Below are 18,508 nucleotides of genomic sequence, written 5' to 3' on the forward strand. Positions count from 1 at the left end.
AAAAAAAAAAAAAAAAAACCAAAACCAACTCACTGCCATCAAGTTGGATCCGACTCATAGAAACCCCTCCTTGGGTTTCTGAGGCAGTATCACTAGGGAAATAGATTGCCCAACCTTCCTTTTGAGGAGTGGCCGGTGGGTTTGAACCACCAGCCTTCTGGTTAGCAGTCAAGCGCCTCAGGCACTATGCTACCAGAGCCCCTCTCTTGCCTATAGTAGTGTCTTTCTTTAAAAATTGAAAGTAATAGAAGAAAGGAACACTGAGTTTTTTTTTTTTTTTTTTTGATAAGTGACTACTGAACAACTCATTATTTATAAACAAAATTGTTAACTTTAAATTAGAAAGAAAGTTCCCATGGTTATAATGATGAATTAAGATTACCATTAATCTAATTTTGCTTTCTTTATATCCCTCTACCCTCCCAGCCCAAATTTAGATTTGTGAAAGGGATAAATTATGCATGGAAATACAGTAACTACCTCTGAATACTCCATGAAAAAACAACAGAGAAGCTACTACTGGGGTCCATGAGTTCGTGTATCATTTTCTGCTTACTGGGAGGGCTGATGGTCCACAAAGAATTTGAGTTTCCTTCCAGTTCTGCAACTGTTATGTCTTCTTTTTCATAATTTTCTAGAAATTGCATAGCACCCTGCATGGGCACAAATATACACACATAAATAAATCATACACATGATGCTGCATAAAGAAATAAACTACTTTACCTTTTAACTGATTGTATACAGAGTACTCTCTATGAAAGGAAACATTGTACTGATTATCTTTAATGTTCTGTTGCACTAGCTTTTTTTCCCTTCCCACAGATAGGGGCAGCTCATAGTTACATGGCCTCATTCCAGTGTTGAGTGCGGCCACTACCAAGTAAACTGTGGAATCTCTCCAACTGAACAAGGAAAGACATTTCATTTCAGACCATTTCCTTATCCACTAAAAAGGAAAATTATCAATTACTGGGGAGCACTTCTCTGATGTGAAAGACAAAATTTAATCCACTGAGATATCCTGGCCCTGACCTAATAGCTGCTCATTCTCAAGGTTGCTTTCAACTGTGTTCACTGTAGGCTGGTAATTTTACAAAAGAGAAAAACATCTGATTACTTTCTCTAAATAAAAAAAGCATTATTCATAAGACAAATTCTAAATATGAAAATGTTATCATCTCATTAAAAGTTTGGAATAGAGAGAAAAGAACATCACCTACGATTCCACCACCAGAACATTGTGATTTTTGTCTTAAGAAATTATCACATCATTGATAGTATTTGTTATGATGATATTTTATTACAAAAGAGGTAATTTGGAAGATATTTATATATCATAGCATCTAAATAAAAGAAAAAGTAGAAGTTCTATCTTTTCTCACTATGACCTCTCTAGGGCAGTCAGTGCCATGTCCCTCATTTATTACAATCAGCATAAATTACTCAACCAGTCCCTATTTGTTGAACCTTCAAGTGGCTTCCAGTTTTCACTAATATGAAGAATGCTTTAATACAAAGCACCTACATATAGTTTCCCCAAGTACTTCCTTAGGATAGATTCCCACAGTGGGCCTACTGGTCAAAGGAATCAATATCTATTGAGCTTATATTAAAATGTTCTGAATTAAAACTATGTTAATCATCACTAATCTCTAATAATATAGATACAACTTTCGATTATCAAACTGGCCATTGGCCTGGAACCTGAGGTCTCTGGCTGGTAAATGTTAAAAAGTCTTCCTTACATGGTAAAGTATTAGATAATATAACAAGTTAGCTCACCTAGATGAAAGGTCTTCAGTAAAGAGCTACTGGATACATTTACTTACTGTGTCCTTAGAAAAAGTATGCAAAAATTGATTAAACTTTTGCTGGTCCATAACTTTCAGCTGGCTTTGTTGAGCACTCATGGTGAAAATAGGCTGGAAAACAAAGGTACATGGTATGGTCACTATTCCTGGAGTCTTCTCTGCATCCTGGGCTAAAAGAAATGTATTCACATGGCATATCATTCACTGATTAGCCACATGGCAACTGGCCTAAGAGATCTCTTTTTGAAGTGATTATTCCTGTACCCAAAACCAGAAGAGAACTATGCCTTCACCATCTTCTGTACCTTATTTCAGATATCATATATTTGCTGAAAAGTCCAAATCTGGATAAAAACAATTGGGTTTGTAAAACATGACTAAACATCCCACAGGAGGTTGTCCTCACAGTACTGAGCAGGTAGGTGACACCGAGAGCAACCACACAGTAACACCGGGCTGCGGTTCCCCTCATGCATTACCTGATATCCTCCCAGGGTGATTGTGACAGAGACATCCAGAGGCTGGTTGATCACCCCAGCAACAGATTTGATCAAGGACATGAAAAGAAGAGGAAACCATACGATGCAAATCAGCAGGACGATGATCATGCCACCCATGCCATACTTTACCACCTTCTTCTTCTTCTGTCCCCGAGGCTGAGGGTACCTCTGCAACAGAGTGTGAAAAGTGTTCACTAGCAGGTAGTAGATGGGGAGGAGGCAGATGCTTTTCACAAGGAGTCTAGGGGGTTGTGATTTACTCTGATTCTACTCTATTTGCTCTGGAACAGGGATGACAACCCGATCCCAACCTCGGGATGAAGGTAGGTGGTGAAGGTGAAAGTAGTCTGTGACCTTTATTGATCTCACTGCACATTGAAGATGCTACACCAGTGAGGCCAACACTACCATACACACTTTTTTCTCTCAACACAGTGTTGTGGGGAATTGGAGGATCCAAGATGGTGGACTAGGTAGATACACCATCAAGATCCTCTACAAGAAAAACTTGAGAAATCAAGTAAAATGGATACAGTTGACAATCTTGGAAACCAGAGCTTCAAAAGAAAGGATAAAGAAGTAGATCAAATTGGGTGAGAGGAAGAGCTCAAATTGGGTGGGAAAAAGGAGGCACACAGAGTGGTGAACAGCCAACTGGCATAGAATGGCTATCATAGCAGTAATCAGATAACTGTCTGTACTTGCCCAGAACTGCAGTAGTACCCACATAGGTGACTAATGATCAGAGAGGTGAAATATTCTCCCTTATCTTGCATAATCTCCTAGTGACCAGAGGCATGCCACCCCTCCAACTGGCAGCCAGCAAAAACCCCTCCACTGGCAGTGCTGTGCTGCTTTTTTCTTTATCCTTCTTCTTAGTTCTTCCCCCCCTTTATCATTTCTTTTTCTTCTTCCTCTTCTGAAGAAGGAACTCTGATTGCATAGTGTTTAAAGCATTTGCCTATTTTCTTACCCTCTAGTGATCTATAACAGAAATATCATAAGTGGATTGCTTTAACCAACAGGAATATATTCTCATAGAGTTTAGGGGACTAGAAATCAAGTTCAAAGTACTGGTTTTATGAGCTGGGTGAAGCCCTCAATCTTGGGCTTCAGCTATGCTTCCTGTTCCAGGTCCTCTCAAGCTGGATGCATTTTCTAACTCATGCAGCTGCTGGATGCTGAGGTTGGTGAACCCCAAAATGGCCCAATCCCAAGACTGGCAGGCAACATGGCAACCACTTGTTCAAGTTCAGCAACAATCCCAAGACCAGCAGGTAACATAGCAGGCCAAGACTCAGCCAAATGCAGGGTCCAGATGAGCCAAAAGCTGGGGACCTTTTCCAAAGCTTCTCCTTATATACTAGATGCAGCCCACAACCAAAGGCAGCTCCCTTTTCACTGATTAACATCTCATAGCAGATTCTACCATGGAGATGATCACAATCTCATCATGGGGAATAACTACATCCAACTGCCAAGCCACTCAGAACCACAGTCCAGTCAAGTTGACACACAACCTTAAGTACCACACATGCTAACCCAAGAGTCAGTGGTTAGAACCCACCAGCCTTTCCACAGGAGAAACATGAGGCAGGCTGCTTCTGTTAAGACTTACAGCCTTGGAAATCCTATAGGGCAGTTCTACTCTGTCCTATAGCATCATTATGAGTCAGAATCAACTCAATGGCAATGGGATTGTCTTTGGTTTGCGGTCTCTTGAAAATCTTGGCAGACCAATGGTTAAGGCATTTGGCTGTTAACCAAATCGTAGGCAGTTTTAACCCATCAACTTCTCTGCAGGAGAAAGATGATCTACAGCCTTGGAAACCCTATGGAGCAGTTCTGTTCCGTCCTATAGGGTCACTATCAGTTGGAATTGGCTCAGTGGCAGTGGCTTTGGTTTTTTAGTTCTTCTCTTGACTTTTTTTTTTTTTAATGATCCTGCAGAGTCAATGCCCTGCCCCTACTGTCTCCACGATTAGAAGCACCTGCCCAAGCCACTCCCTGGTAAGTGGTGCATACTCCTGGGGAGTGAGCACTATGTTCCCACTATAGGCATATTTGTGGTTAGCACTTTCACCAGTACTGTGCTGCACTTTATTCTCTTTTTTCCTTCCTCTTAATTATTCCCTCTTCCCTCTCCCCCCTTTGTTTCTTTCTCTCTCTCTTTTTAATCTACTTTCTCTTCCCCTCTCCTTTTCTTCTCTTTTTTTTTTAATTCACATGGAGCAGGTGCTCTCCCCCCCACCCCCAGATCTACAGTCAGCAGCACTCACCCGTGCTCCTCTGTGGATAGTGGTGTGCACTCTTACAGAGTGAGCTCTGCATTTCCACTGCAGCTGTGTTTGGTGGCTAATGCTTGCGCGAGGACTATACCACTCTTTCTTTTCCTTTTATCCTTTCTTCTTAGTTAGTTCCTCTTCCTTTACTCCTATTTTCTTTTCTTTTCTATTTTATTTTAAGAGCTTGTTTTACATTCAATGTTATGTGTACATTTACCATTTACCATGTCCAACCCTAATCCGGTCTCCTCCCCTCCCTACCCTGTAACCCTCCCCCTGTGCCCCTCATATTTATGCACTCCTGTTTGTCCTGCATTTCCTCAATTTGAATGTTGGTCCTTTGGTGTCCCATGGTCTATTGCTTTAAGGGATGTATTACCATAGAGTATGTGGGTGCATCATCCTGGGTTGAGTGGTCTGCATGTATATGTTGTTAACTATTGGGCTGAGAGCCAGGCCCTGGGAGTGAGTTTTATTCCAAGTGAAGAATGTATTCCAGGGCCCTAGTATTGGGGGTCTCTTCAGACTCCATCTGGCCAGTAATTCTGGTCATTATTGAGTTTTTGGATTTTGTGCCATGTTTTCCTTCCCACTTTATCCAGGATCTCCAGATTTGATCCTTTCCTGAGTGGTTGGCATTGGTAGCCAGGCACCATCTAGTTCTCCTGGTCTTGAAGGCCATCGTGTCCTAAGGCTTATTGCTCCCAAATGCCCTTTTTTTTTTTGCATTCTTCTTTGGTTTCGATGCTAGGAGATCATTAGCTGCATCTTAGATGGCTGCTTGAAAGCTTTTAAGACCCCAGTTGCTACTCATCAATGTAGGATGTGAAATAAGGCTTTTATGTATTTTGTTGTGCCAATTGAGTCTGGTGTCCCACAGTACTATGGTCCTGAGATGATAGATCTATTGGATCTCCCTCCCACAGTGTCTGGGTGTCTGTCAGGGTTTACTGTGTGTCTGTCTCTATGAGGTATTACTCTATGTCTGTTTTCTATTGTTTCTGTAAGGATTGCAGGTATTTTGTATCACTGGTATCTGTGATTAGCCTCAGCTGAATCTATCCTTGGTCTAGAGCATACTCCTGCTCACTGACCCCCATCTGATCCTCCCAGGTGTTTATGTGTTTATTGTATGTAGCCTGGGGTTTGGTGTTAATGATGATGTATTATTGTGGAAACATTGGTTGGTATTAGCATCTGTCACCTATCTCTTATGTGCACAATTCTGTGTCCTCCCATTTCTTAATGTTATCATGTGGGCACAAATCCTTTCCCTATATCCCTCCCCTTACCCACGTCAGCTCATGGGCCCCAACTAGCGTGAAATTAATCCCTCCCCTACCCTCCCCATCCTAGTAACCTACAAAGTGAGCTCCCTTTCCCAAGCAAATCCATCTTTGTCTTTTTACAGTAATGGGCTCATAAAATACTTGTCTTTCTGTGATTGACCTATTTCACTCAGCATAATGTCCTCCAGGTTATCCACGTTGTGAGATGATTTGTGTATCCCCCATTGTTCTTTTTTTTTTTTTGTAAGAATGAAAAGATTTTATAGAGAAGAACTTACAACACCAATATTACGATTAAGTTTCCTTTCTTATACAGCTTTTTACATTTTCTTAGAATTACTGATTGTCTTTCCTTTTTTCTTAAAATGTTGTCATTTATTTATCTTTTTTTTTTTTTTTTTTATTGTGATTTGGGTGAAAATTTACAGTGCAAACTCACTTTCCATACAGCCGTTCACAAACACTTTGTCTCATTACATAGACCACAATTCACCACATGCAACAGCTACCCTCCCACTTCCTCCCAACAGGCACCTCTTCCTTGTGTCAATCCTTTCATGCACCCCTGCCCCCTGAGCTGTCTCCCTGTGTATAAACAGCCCTTCTTTCTCCCATGATTGTTCTCTCCAAGCAGTGTATTTACCTTAGGTAAATGTTCAACTCCTATGCCTTTCTTTTGCTTGGCTGGAAGCCACAAGTGTGGGTTCAATTATAGACCTGAAGGGCAGCTAGAGGCCATAGTCCCAGTGGTTCCACCAGGCTCTATCAGACCAGCAAACCTAGTCCCCCTACCTTTTTTTTTCAAAATGATTTTGAGTTTTGTTCCACATTGTTCTCTCTCTATCCAGGATCTCCTACATAGATCCCCCTCCGAGTGGTTGGCATTGGTAGCCGGGCACCATCTAGTTCTTCTGGTCTCATAGTCATATAGGCTGCAGATCTCATGGTGTACCAGTCGCTTGGACTAATTCTTTCCATGAATCTTTGGTTTTCTTCATTCTTCTTTGCGCTGGACAAGGAGAGACCCATCATTGTATCTAGATGGCTTCTTGCAAGCTTTGAAGATCCCAGTCGCTACTCACCAAAGTAGGAGATGGAACAATGTTTTGTGTAGTATGTTATGCCAATTGAGCTTGATGTCCCCTGTGACTATGGACTGATCCCATAGGTTCAACTACTCAGTCCCTCTGGGTATCTGGCTGTGACCAAGAAGTGAATACAACCTTGTCCCTTGTCTGTTCTACTATACATCTGGGAATTCAGATCATACAAATACACTTACAGGACCATTGTTTGCCAACCCTATACATGGATTTGGGTACATTCCCCACTTTCCCTCATTGTTCTTTAATGTAGCATAGTATACCATTGTGTGCATATACCATAATTTGGTTCTCCACTCATCCGTTGATGGGCATTTAGGTTGTTTTCATCTCAAAAATTCAATTAGGTGGATTGTGCTGCGATGAACATAGGTATACATATGTCTGTTTGTGCACTATCTCTCACCTCTTTAGGATATATTCCTAGTAATGGAATTGCTCGGTCAAATGGGACTTCTATTTTCAGTTTTTTAAGGAAACGTCATACTGTTTGCCACAACGGTTGCATCATTTTACAATCCCACCAGCAGTGTACAAGAGTCCCAATCTCTCCACAACCTTGCCAGCATTTGTTATTTTCTGACCTGTTGAACTTTGCTATTATTGCTGAGGTGAGAAGATATCTCATTGTGATTTGATTTGCATCTCTCTAATGATTAATGATTGTGAGCAATTTCTCATGTGTTTGTTGGCTGCCTGTGTATCTTCTTGGGTGAAGTGTCTGTTAAAGTCTTTACCCATTTGTGAATTGGGTTGTCTTTTTGGTGTTGAGGTGCTGAAGTTTTCTATGGATTTTGATCTCTAGATCTTATAGATAAGTCCTTTATCAGATATGTCATAGGCAAATATTTTCTCCTAATCTGTTGGTTCTCTTTTTACCCTTTTGACGAAGTCTTTAGATGTGCACGAGAATTTAATTTTTAAAAGGTCCCAGTCATCTAGCTTCTCTTCAATCTCCTGCACATTGTGGGTTATGCTTGATGGTCTATTTATGCCGTAAATTAGGGCTCCCAGATTTGCCCCTATTTTATATTTGATGAATTTTATAGTTTTGGGTTTTACATTTAAGTCTTTGATCCAGCTTGACTTTTTTTGTGTGTATGGGGTGAGGTATTGGTCTTGTTTCATTTTTCTGCAGGTAGATATTCAGTTTTGCCAGTACCATTTGTTAAAGAGGTTGTCTCTTCCCCATTTAATGGGTTTTGGACCTTTGTCAAAGATCAGTTGTCCCTAGATGGTTGGGTCTATATCTGGACTTTTGATTCTGTTCCATTGGTCTATCTCTCTATCATTGTACCAATACCATGCTGTTTTGACTGCTGTGGCTGTATAGTACTTCTTAAGATCTGGGAGTGTGAGACCTCCCACTTTGTTTTTCCTCTTGGGAAGTGCTCTGCTTATCAGAGGTCCCTTTCCTTTCAATATGAAATTAGTAATTGTCTTTTTCATGTCCTTAAAAAATTTTGTTGGAATCTGGATTGGGATTGCGTTAAATATGTGGATTGCTTTAGGTAGTATTGACATTTTCACAATATTCAGTTTACTATCCATGAACAAGGTAGTGTCCTTGTTTTCTCTTGTAGCAGTGTTTATAGTTTTCTTTGTATTGATCTTTTGTGTCTCTGGTGAGGTTTAGCCTAAATATTTTTTCTTTTTAGTAGCTATTGTAAATGTTATTCTTTCCCTTATTTCTTTGTCAGAGGACTCTTTGTGGGTACAGAGGAATCCAACTGATTTTTTTATGTTGACCTTGTATCCTGCCACTTTGCTGAACTTCTCTATTAGTTCCAGTAGTTTTTTTATTGAGTCTCTTGGGTTTTCTATGTACAGGATCATATCAGCCACAAATAGAGATAGTTTTAGTTCCTCTTTGTCAATTTGTATACCTTTTATTTCTCTTTCTTGCCTTATTGCCCTGGCCAGGACTTCCAATAAAATGTTAAATAGAAGTGGTGATAGAGGGCATCCTTGTATGGTTCCTGTTTGTAAGGGGGAATACCTTGAGTCTTTCTCCATTAATAATGATGTTGGCCATTAGCTTTGCATATGTACACTTTATTATGTTGAGGAATTTCCCTTCTATCCCTACTTTGTTGAGAGTTCTGAACAGGAATGGATGTTGGATTTTATCAAATGCCTTTTCTGCATCGATTGATATAATCATATTGTTTTGTTTTGTTTTGTTTATGTGGTGGATTACATTGACTGATTTTCTGATGTTGAACCACCCTTGTAAACTTGGTATGAATCCCACTTGGTCTGGGTGTATTAATTTTTTGATATGTTGTTGGATTCTTTTGGCTAGGAGTTTGCTAAAGATTTTTGCATCTATGTTCATGAGTGATATTGGTCTGTAGTTTTCCTTTCTAGTGGTGTCTTGCCCTGGTTTTGGTATTAGTGTTATGCTTGCTTCATAAAATGAGTTTCAGAATATTCCATCTTTTTCTATGATCTGGAATAGCTTGAGTAGTATAGGTGTCAATCTTTGTCTGAATATTTGACAAAACTCGAGTGAAGCCATCCGGGCCAGGACTTTTCTTTGTGGGAAGTTTGTTTTAGTGACCTGTTCAATTCCGTCTTTTGTTATAGGTCTGTTCAAGTATTCTATCTCTGAGTGGGATAGTTTAGGTAGGTTTTGTGATTCTAGACCCTTGTCCATCTCTTCTAGGTTCTCAAATCTGTTGGAGTACAGTTTTTCATAATATTCTGTCAGTATCTTTTTCTATTTCAGTTGGTTCCATTGTGATGACACCCTTTTTGTTTACAATTCTTGTGATTTGGATCTTTTCTTTCTTTTCTTTGTTATATCTGCTTTGTTCTTTTGATTTTCTTTGTTTTTTTGTTTTGTTTCCTCTTTCATTTATTTCTGCTCTGATCTTTATTATTTCCTTACTTCTAGATACTATAGGATTCTTTTGTTGTTCTATTTCTAGTTGTTGGAGTTGATGAGTTAGAGTGTTGATTTTGTTTCTTTCCTCTTTTTTGATGTATGCATTTATTGCTATAAATTGTCCTCTGAGTACTGCTTTTGCTATGTCCCATAGGTTTTGGTATGTTGTATCTTCATTCTCATTTGTTTCTAGGAATTTTTTTTTAATTTCCATTTTTATTTGTTCTATTACACAGTAGTTTTTTTTAGCAGTGAATTGTTCAGCTTCCATATGTTTGATGTTTTTTCCTTGCTCTTCCTAATATTAATTTCTAATTTTATAGCATTGTGGTCATAGAAGATGTTTTGCAGTATTTCAATGCTTTTGAATTTATTGAGGCTTGTTCTATGTCCTAACATATGGTTTATTCTGGGGAAGGATCCATGTGCACTGGAGAAGAATGTGAATTGTGTTTTTGTTGGGTAAAATGCTCTGTATATGTCTGTGAGTTTGAGTTCGTTGATTGTATTGTTGAGTTCTTCCTTATCTTTGTTGGGCTTTTTTCTAGTTGACCTATCCCTCTTTGAAAGTGGTGTGTTAAAGTAGAATTGTCTATTGTTCCTTTTAATTCAGTTAATATTTGCTTCACGTATTTTGGAGCACTTTCCTTGGTGCATAAATATTTATTACTGTAATGTCTTCTTTGTCAGTTCACCCTTTCAGCATCATATAATGCCCCTCATTATCTCTGAAGATGTTTTTCACCTTACTGTCTATTTTATCAGAAATCAATATTGCCACTCCTGCTCTTTTTTGGTTACAATTGACTTGGTATATTTTTTTCTACCCTTTAACTCTTAATTAGTTTTTATCTTTGGTCTAAGGTGGGTCTCTTGAAGGTAGTATATCCATGGGTCTTCTTTTCTTATCCAGTCTGCCACTCTCTTTCTCTTGATTGCTGCATTTAGTCCATTCACATTGAGTGTAATTAGTGATAGGTATGAATTGATTGCTGTCATTGTGTTTTTCTGTCATGTTGTTGGTGTTTCCTTGGTCCATATACTTTTCTATGCTGAGTTAGGTTTTTTGCCAATGCTTCCTCTCTTTTCTTCTTTATTGTTGGTTTTGTGCTTATTAAACCCATATGTTTTCTTTCCATCTGGATTTGCTGAGGGGGATGATTAATTTTCTCTGTGGTTACCTTGGACTACATTCTTGTCTCTATGTTTTTAGAACAGTGCATACTGTGAAGACATTGTCCTGTTTTCCTCTCCATTTGGAAGTGTGTACCTAAAAGTTTTATTCCCTCTAACAGGTTAGTTGCTATTGTCATGTGCTGATTGACTTCCTTGGTTTTTAGTGTACAGTGTTTTATGGTCTTATTTTGACTATCTATTTCTGATTTGGTTTTAGTGTTGATGCCACATATCCTGATTTTGTTGATCTCTGTCATGGGTTATCTATTGGAAGGACTTCCTTACTCATTTCTTGTAGAGTTGGTCTGGTTTTCTCAAAATCCTTTAATTTCTATTTGTCTGAGAATGCCTTGATTTTGCCTTCATATTTGATGGTTAATTTGGCTGGATATAGGATTCTTGGTTTGAAGTTCTTTTCCTTCAGTGTTTTATATATGCTGTCCCATTGCCTTCTTGACTGAATGGTTTCTGCTGAGTAATTGGAGCTCAGCTTAACCATTTGATTAGTATAAGTAATATTTCTTTTGTCCCAGGCAGCTCTCAAAATTTTTTCTTTGTCTTTGGTTTTGGAAAGTTTGATTATAATATGACTTGGTGTTTTTCTCTTGGGATCTATCTTGTGTGGGCTTCTTTTAGCTTCGTGGACAAATATCTTTTCTTCCTTCATGATATGGGAGAAGTTTTCTGCTAGCAGGTCTTCCACAATTTTTTCAGTGTTTTTTCCACACTTTCTTGTTCTGGAATTCCAATGATTCTTATGTTGCTTTTTTTCATGTCATCCCATATAACTCTTAGGTTTTCTTCATTTCTCTTAAATCTTTGTTCTGATTTTTCTTCATACAGGCTGGGGTCTAGGGATTTGTCTTCTAGTTGGGATATGCATTCTTCAGCCAGTTCTATCCTACTCTTTTGTGCTTCTACTGTACTGTGTAATTCTGTAATTTTGGTACTCATTTTCTGGATTTCTAACTGCTGCTTTTATATGGGTTCTGATTGTGCATTAATCTTGTTATTTTGTTCTTGAATGATTTTCGTGAGTTCTTCCAGGGAACTGTGTTCTCCTTGCTTCTATTTTTGGTTTCTTTAGGCTCTTGTAAAGTTCTATAAACATGTCTTCCAAATTTCTTCTCAGATAATTCTGTTATCTCCTGTTCATCTATGTTTAATGAGATCTTTGTTTATGGTTTTTCTTCTAATGTCTTGTCCTGTTTTTTTGTTTGTTTGATTTGAGGTTGCCAGTTGTTTCCTAGACATTTCCAGGTTGCCAGTTGTTTCCTAGACATTTTGAGGTTGTCTTTAACTGTTGGTTATGTATTGATTTGTTTTGTCTTGGTTTTATGATTTAATATTTTGAAAAGGTAGAGCTGGTGTATTTTATTTCTGTAGTTATTAATTCAGGTATGCTGGGTTTCTCTGCAGTTTTCTTTGTGATGATGGAATCACTGTGTGCAATGTGGATATGGGTTTCTGTTTGTTGTAAAGAGGGTTTAGAATTTGAACCAGGAAGTATTATGGTGGCTGAATGTGGTTTCTTCTATTAGATGAGTGAGATTATTGGTGGAGAAGGTGGGAGCAGAAGAGAGGAAGAAAGAAAACTCCCCATTGCTAGGGGTGGTCTAGGGCTTTGAGAGGGCTGCTAATGATGATATTGTACTGTTATTCACAGGCTTGCAGCTCAATTTCAGCAAAGACTCCAGGTGTTAGGGTGTCACCACTTTCTGCCAGGGTCAGACACATGCAAAAACACCACTCCCAAGGCCACTTGGCACCAAAAAGCTGATGCAAGATAACTGTCTGGCTCCATGATCTGCTGTGGGAATTCGTCTCTGGGTCTGCCCACCCACAGAGCTGGCCCACACCGTGATCCACCATGGGAGTTCCTCTCTGGACCTGCTCACTCACCCACAGTGGCAAAGATCCTCTCAGTTTCAGTGGCCTTGGAGTCAGAGCAGTGCCTATTTACACCCAGTGGTCCCAGTATTACTGACCAAGTCAAGTTTGGGCCCCTCAGTGCAAAAAGGCTGACCCAAGCCTGTTCAGTGATCCACTGCAGGGGCACCTCTCTGGACCTGCCCTCTTGCCACACCAATGGACTCTCTTCTCAGGTTTCAATGGCACTAGACATGCCTGCTTGGACCTAGCTGACCCAAGTTACCAATAAAATCAGGTGCTGAAGGTAGATCCTTGGGGTGATCACTGGTATGCTGGTGTGGTAGCTGGTACGCTGGTGTGGTGTATCTTCTTCCTTGACCAGGGAATCTCAGATGGCCTTTCTCACCTGCCTGTCAGTGCTCTGCAGGGTAGATTTCCTGTTCTTGTTATTGTTTCCCCTGTCCCTTTCTCTTTTCTAATCCTACTCCCCTGAGTTTGGTGCACTCTGACTCAGTGAGCTGTTCAGAGCACCAGAATCGCTAATTCAAACTGCTGTACCTAGTTTTTCAGGCACTACGATGCTAGAGGGAATTAGTGTCGTGATTACTGATGAGACTCGATTTTGAAAACTGAGCCTATTTTCTTTTATTTCTCTCCATCTTCTTTTTAAACTTTGATACCATGGAGTAGGTGCCTCTCCATGCACATTACATCTGAGTTCAGTAGTGCCTATACCTGACCCTCTGTGTTTGGCAGTCATGCTTCCAGGAAGCAAGCACCATTTTCTTGGGACAACCATGTTTGAAGACTAGTGCTTGCACCAACACTATACCACTTTCAATTTTGTCTTTTTTTCTTTCTCATTTTGTTTTTTCTTTCTTCTTAAGTCTTCCCTCTCCACCCCATTCTTTCCTTTCTAAATAATTTCTTCCTCTTCCCTCCCTGCCCCATCTATCTATCTATCTATCTATATCTATATATTTATATATATTTTTTTCTCCAGCAGTTGGGAGCCAGTGACCTTACCTAAACATAACATAACATCTGCTGCCCCACTCACTGGACGAATGCCACTTCTCACTCTAGCACCATTGGATCAATGACAAATAGCAGCCAACATCTGCTCAGACTGTCCTCAGAATTTCTGCATGACTAGTGATCAGAGATGCATGTCAACACTCCCACCTGCTACCAAATCCACCTGGAGCCAGATATTGAGCACCCCAGTGCTGCCAAACTAACAACCACAGTATTACATCTTTCCCATCCCCAGGATATTTTAAAACAAAACAAAACAAAACAGAAACATCAAAGTGAAGCAAACCAACAAACAATAAAAAAATTAATACAATAACACCACATGTCTTGGAGGCCACAGGCAACTTCAAATCACACAAAGAATAAAGGACAAGATAACAGAAACAAGTGACCAAAATACAGAGCCAGAAAATGTTCCAGAGAAAGAAATGCTATTGTAACTATCTGATAAGGAATTCAGAAGATTTATACTTAGGTCCTTTCAGCCATTTAAGAAAGAGATTAAGGATATCACAGGAAAAATATCAAACAACACACAGACAAAACTCTAGAAAAATTAAGGAAAACAATACAAGAGCAAATTGACAAAATAAATGGAATAAGAAATCATACTAAAACAGCAGATAGAAATCCAGAATATTAATACCACAATTTCAGAAATAGAAATTAAAAGTGCAATAGAGTAGAATCAAAGCAATAGAAGACAGAATTAGCAAAGCTGAACAAAAATCTCTTAATCTGTTAGAGGAACAATCAGAAATGAATGAAAAAAAAAATGAAGAAAGCCTAAGAATGATGTCAAGAATAACTTATGTGTGTTTGAAATTTGAGATCAGGAAGAGTCAAAAGAACACATGAAGAAAATTGTTGAAAATTTATTGGCAGAAAATTTCCCTAATAGCAAACCCCAAACAGAATAAATCCCAAAAGAAAATCACCACAACCAAGCAAACTCACTGACATTGCATTAATTCTGACCCATAGCAACCCTATAGGAGAGAGTAGAACTGCCCCATAGGGTTTACAAGGCTGTAAATCTTTACAGAAGCACACAGTCTTATCTTTCTCTCACAAGAGACACCAGTGGGTTTGAATCACCAAACTTTTGGTTAGCAGCAATGCCTTAATCACTGGACCACTAGATCTCCTTAGAAAATCACCAAAACATACCATATTCAAACTTTCCAAAACCACAGACAATGAAAGAATCCTGAAAGCAGCTTAGGGGAAAATAATGAAAAGTTACCTACAAAGGAGAACCAATAAGACTAAGCTCTGATTTCTTGGCAGAAACTGTGCAGGCAAGAAGGCAATGGAATGGCATACACAACACCCTGAATGGAAAAAAAAAAAAAAATGCCAACTGTATTAGTTAAGGTTGTGTGTCTATTTGGATGGGCTATGGTTTTGACTGGCTAGGTAGCTGGATGTAGTTATTCCCCATGATAAGATTGTAATCACTTCCATGGTGGAATCTTCTGTGAGTAGCTAAGTAGTTCCTTTGGAATGTGGCCTGCTTCCAGCATATAAAAAGAAGCTTTGAAAAAGGTCTTGAGATTTTTGGCACATCTGGATCCTACATCTGTCTGATTCTTCATCTCAATGGCCTGCTGATCCTGGGATTTTTCCTGGACTTGAATCAGTGGTCTGCTGTGTTGCCTGTTGATCTTGGGATTTTGCCATTCTACTTGCCAACCTTAGGTGAGGCAGCATTAGCAGCCAGAAGCTGAGTTACAAGAAGCCTCCAGCTCCAGTGGGCTTGGGATAAGATACAGAGCAGGAGCCCAAGGTTGAGGTGCCTTTACCTAGCCCACTCTGATTTTGGACTTTTAGCCTCCTAAACTGTAAGAGAATAAATTCCTGTTTGTTAAAGCCATCTATTCTGGTATTTTTGTTATAGCAGCACTGCAGAACCAAGACACCAATCAAGAATAATGTATCTGACAATATTGTCCCTCAAAGACAATGGGGAAATTAGGACATTATTAGATAAATAGAATTTAAGGGTATTTGTAAAAACCAGACCAACCTTACAAGAAATGCTAAAGGGAGGCCTTCAGAGAGAAAACAATCAATGGCAGATAACAAGAAAAGATTAAGACACACAATAACATTGTATGGAAATTAACTCAGATATAGAAGTATCAAAAATAAAATAAACCTACAACACTGAAAATAGGAAACCAGAAGTATCAACTTGTAAATGGTGAAAACTACAAAGCAAAAAGAAGGATAAATGCTGTAGTTATAGAACTTCCAAATGAAAAGGAAGTCCAGATGATATCAAGATTGAATCACCTTTTTAAAACTTGGGAAGAGCATAATAAATTACAGGGTAATCTGAAAGAAAATTATTAAGCCTCTCACCAAAATAAAAAATAAAATCATAAAGAGCCAGCTATACTAAAATAACAACAATGAAGGAAATCATATGAAAATCCATAAATAAAATGAACTCAGCACAGAAAAATATATCAAAAAGCAAAACAAAAATCCCATCAACAGCACACACACATACAAACACAGCAAAATGAAAGGAGTAAAATTCATACTTACCAATAATTGTACTGAATGTAAATGGATTAAATGCACAAATCAAGACACAGAGAGCAGTGGAATGGATAAGAAAACATTACCCATCAATATACTGTCTACAAGAGACACGACTTTGACAAAATGCAAAAATAAACTAAAAATAAAAATTTGGAAAAATAACTATCAAGCAAATGACAACCAAAAAAGTGCAGGAGTGGTAGTATTAATTTCTGATAAAATACACCCTGAGGTAAAAACTAGGAAAAGAGACAAGGAAGAACATTATATAATGATTAAAGGATCATTCAACAAGAGGACAATATACCATAATAAATATCTATGTACTCAGTGAAAGAGTTGTAAAATACATAAAATTTAACAGAAATGAAAAGAGAAACATACAACTACACAATCATACTAGGAGACTTTAGTACACCACTTTTGATGAAGGGCAAAACAAATAGAAAGAAACTCAACAAAGATACAGAGGTCTAAACAACCTAATCAACCAACTAGAGCTCATAGATGCACACAGAACACTCCACCCAACAACAGCACAATATACATTCATTTCCAGAGCATATGGAACATTCTCCAGAATGGACCAGATATTAGGCCACAAAGCAAGCCTCAATCAATGAATTTAAGAACTTCAAAATACTTCAAAGCATCTTCTCAGATCACAATGGTAAATAATTACAAATCAGCAATAGGAAACAAAGGGAAAAAAGCAAACACAGGAACACTAAATAACCAAAACCAAAAAAAACAAACTCATTGCCATTGAGTCGAACCCTACTCATAATAACCCCTCCTTGGGTTTCTGAGATGGTATCACTATGGAAGTAGATTGCCCAACCTTCTGAGGAGTGGCTGGTGGGTTTGAACCACTAGCCTTCTGGTTAGCAGTCAAATGCCTTAGGTATTATGCCACCAGAACACCCACATAAATAATATCTCCCTTAAAAACCACTAGGTAACACAAAAACCGAAAAATGAAATATAAGTCCTTTAATCAAACAGGAATGAAAACACAACATAACAAAATCTTTGGGACATACCAAAAGCAGTGCTCAGGCAATTTGTAGCAATTAATGCATACATCCAAAAAGAAGAAAGAACCAATAAACACCTTAACTCATTATTGCCAACAATTAGAAAATGATCATTAAAAATGCCTATAGTTACCAGAAGGAAAGGAATAATAAAAATTCAAACAGAAATAAATAATATAGAAAACAGAAAAATAATAGAATCCACAAGAATAGAAGTTGGTTTTTTCAAAGGTTTAATAAAATCGACCAAATATTGGCAAATTTAACAAGGAAAAGGTAGAAAAGATGGAAATAACAGGATTAACAAATGATATAGGAGAAGTCACAACAGAACCAAATGAGATTAAAAAAAGACAACAGAATAGTATGAAACACTGTACTCCAACAAATTTGAAAACCTAGAAGAAATGGACAAATTTCTAAAAATGCACTCAAAACCAAAACCAAACTCACTGCTGTCAAGTTGATCCCAACTCTTAGCAACCCCTCCTTGGGTTTCCATGGTGGTATCTCTATGGGAGTAGATCGTCCAATCTTCCTTCCAAGGAGTGGCTGGTGGGTTTGAACCACCAGCCTTCTGAGATAGCAATCAAATGACTTAGGCACTATGCCACCAGAGCTCCTAGAAAAGCACACTAACAAAATCTGAGGTAGAAAATTTGAACAGACTAATCATGAAAGAAGAAGCTGAACAAGTCATAAAAAGTCCTGGCCCAGGTGGCATCTACCAAACATTCAGAGAAGAGCTGACACTCAGAACTGGTGAACATAGAAAATGATGGAATACTTCTAAACTCATTTAATGAAGTCAGCATAACTGACACCAAAACCAGGCAATGATACCAGACTACTAAATAAGAAAATTATAGACCAATATCCCTCATGAACATAGACCCAAAAATTCTCAACAAAATCCCAGCCAACAGAATCCAACAACATATATATATATAT

The 18,508-nt window shown here is 38.6% G+C and overlaps 1 protein-coding gene across 1 annotated transcript in view; it reads right to left on the minus strand.

Annotated features, from left to right (window-relative positions):
* PIEZO2 (piezo type mechanosensitive ion channel component 2) overlaps positions 1-18,508 on the minus strand; it is a 778,516-nt gene that overhangs the window by 5,802 nt on the left and 754,206 nt on the right. The window contains exons 50-52 of the mRNA XM_042782059.1: positions 2,294-2,482; positions 1,833-1,925; positions 481-653 (exon numbers count right to left, since the gene is read on the minus strand). Of these exons, the coding sequence (XP_042637993.1) occupies positions 481-653; positions 1,833-1,925; positions 2,294-2,482 (455 nt within the window). The remainder of the gene's footprint in view (positions 1-480; positions 654-1,832; positions 1,926-2,293; positions 2,483-18,508) is intronic.

This window comes from Orycteropus afer, unplaced genomic scaffold (assembly GCF_000298275.1).
Source record: "Orycteropus afer afer isolate SDZICR_OR568_19922 unplaced genomic scaffold, OryAfe1.0 scaffold00232, whole genome shotgun sequence".
In the NCBI taxonomy this organism is placed as follows: Eukaryota; Metazoa; Chordata; class Mammalia; order Tubulidentata; family Orycteropodidae; genus Orycteropus; species Orycteropus afer.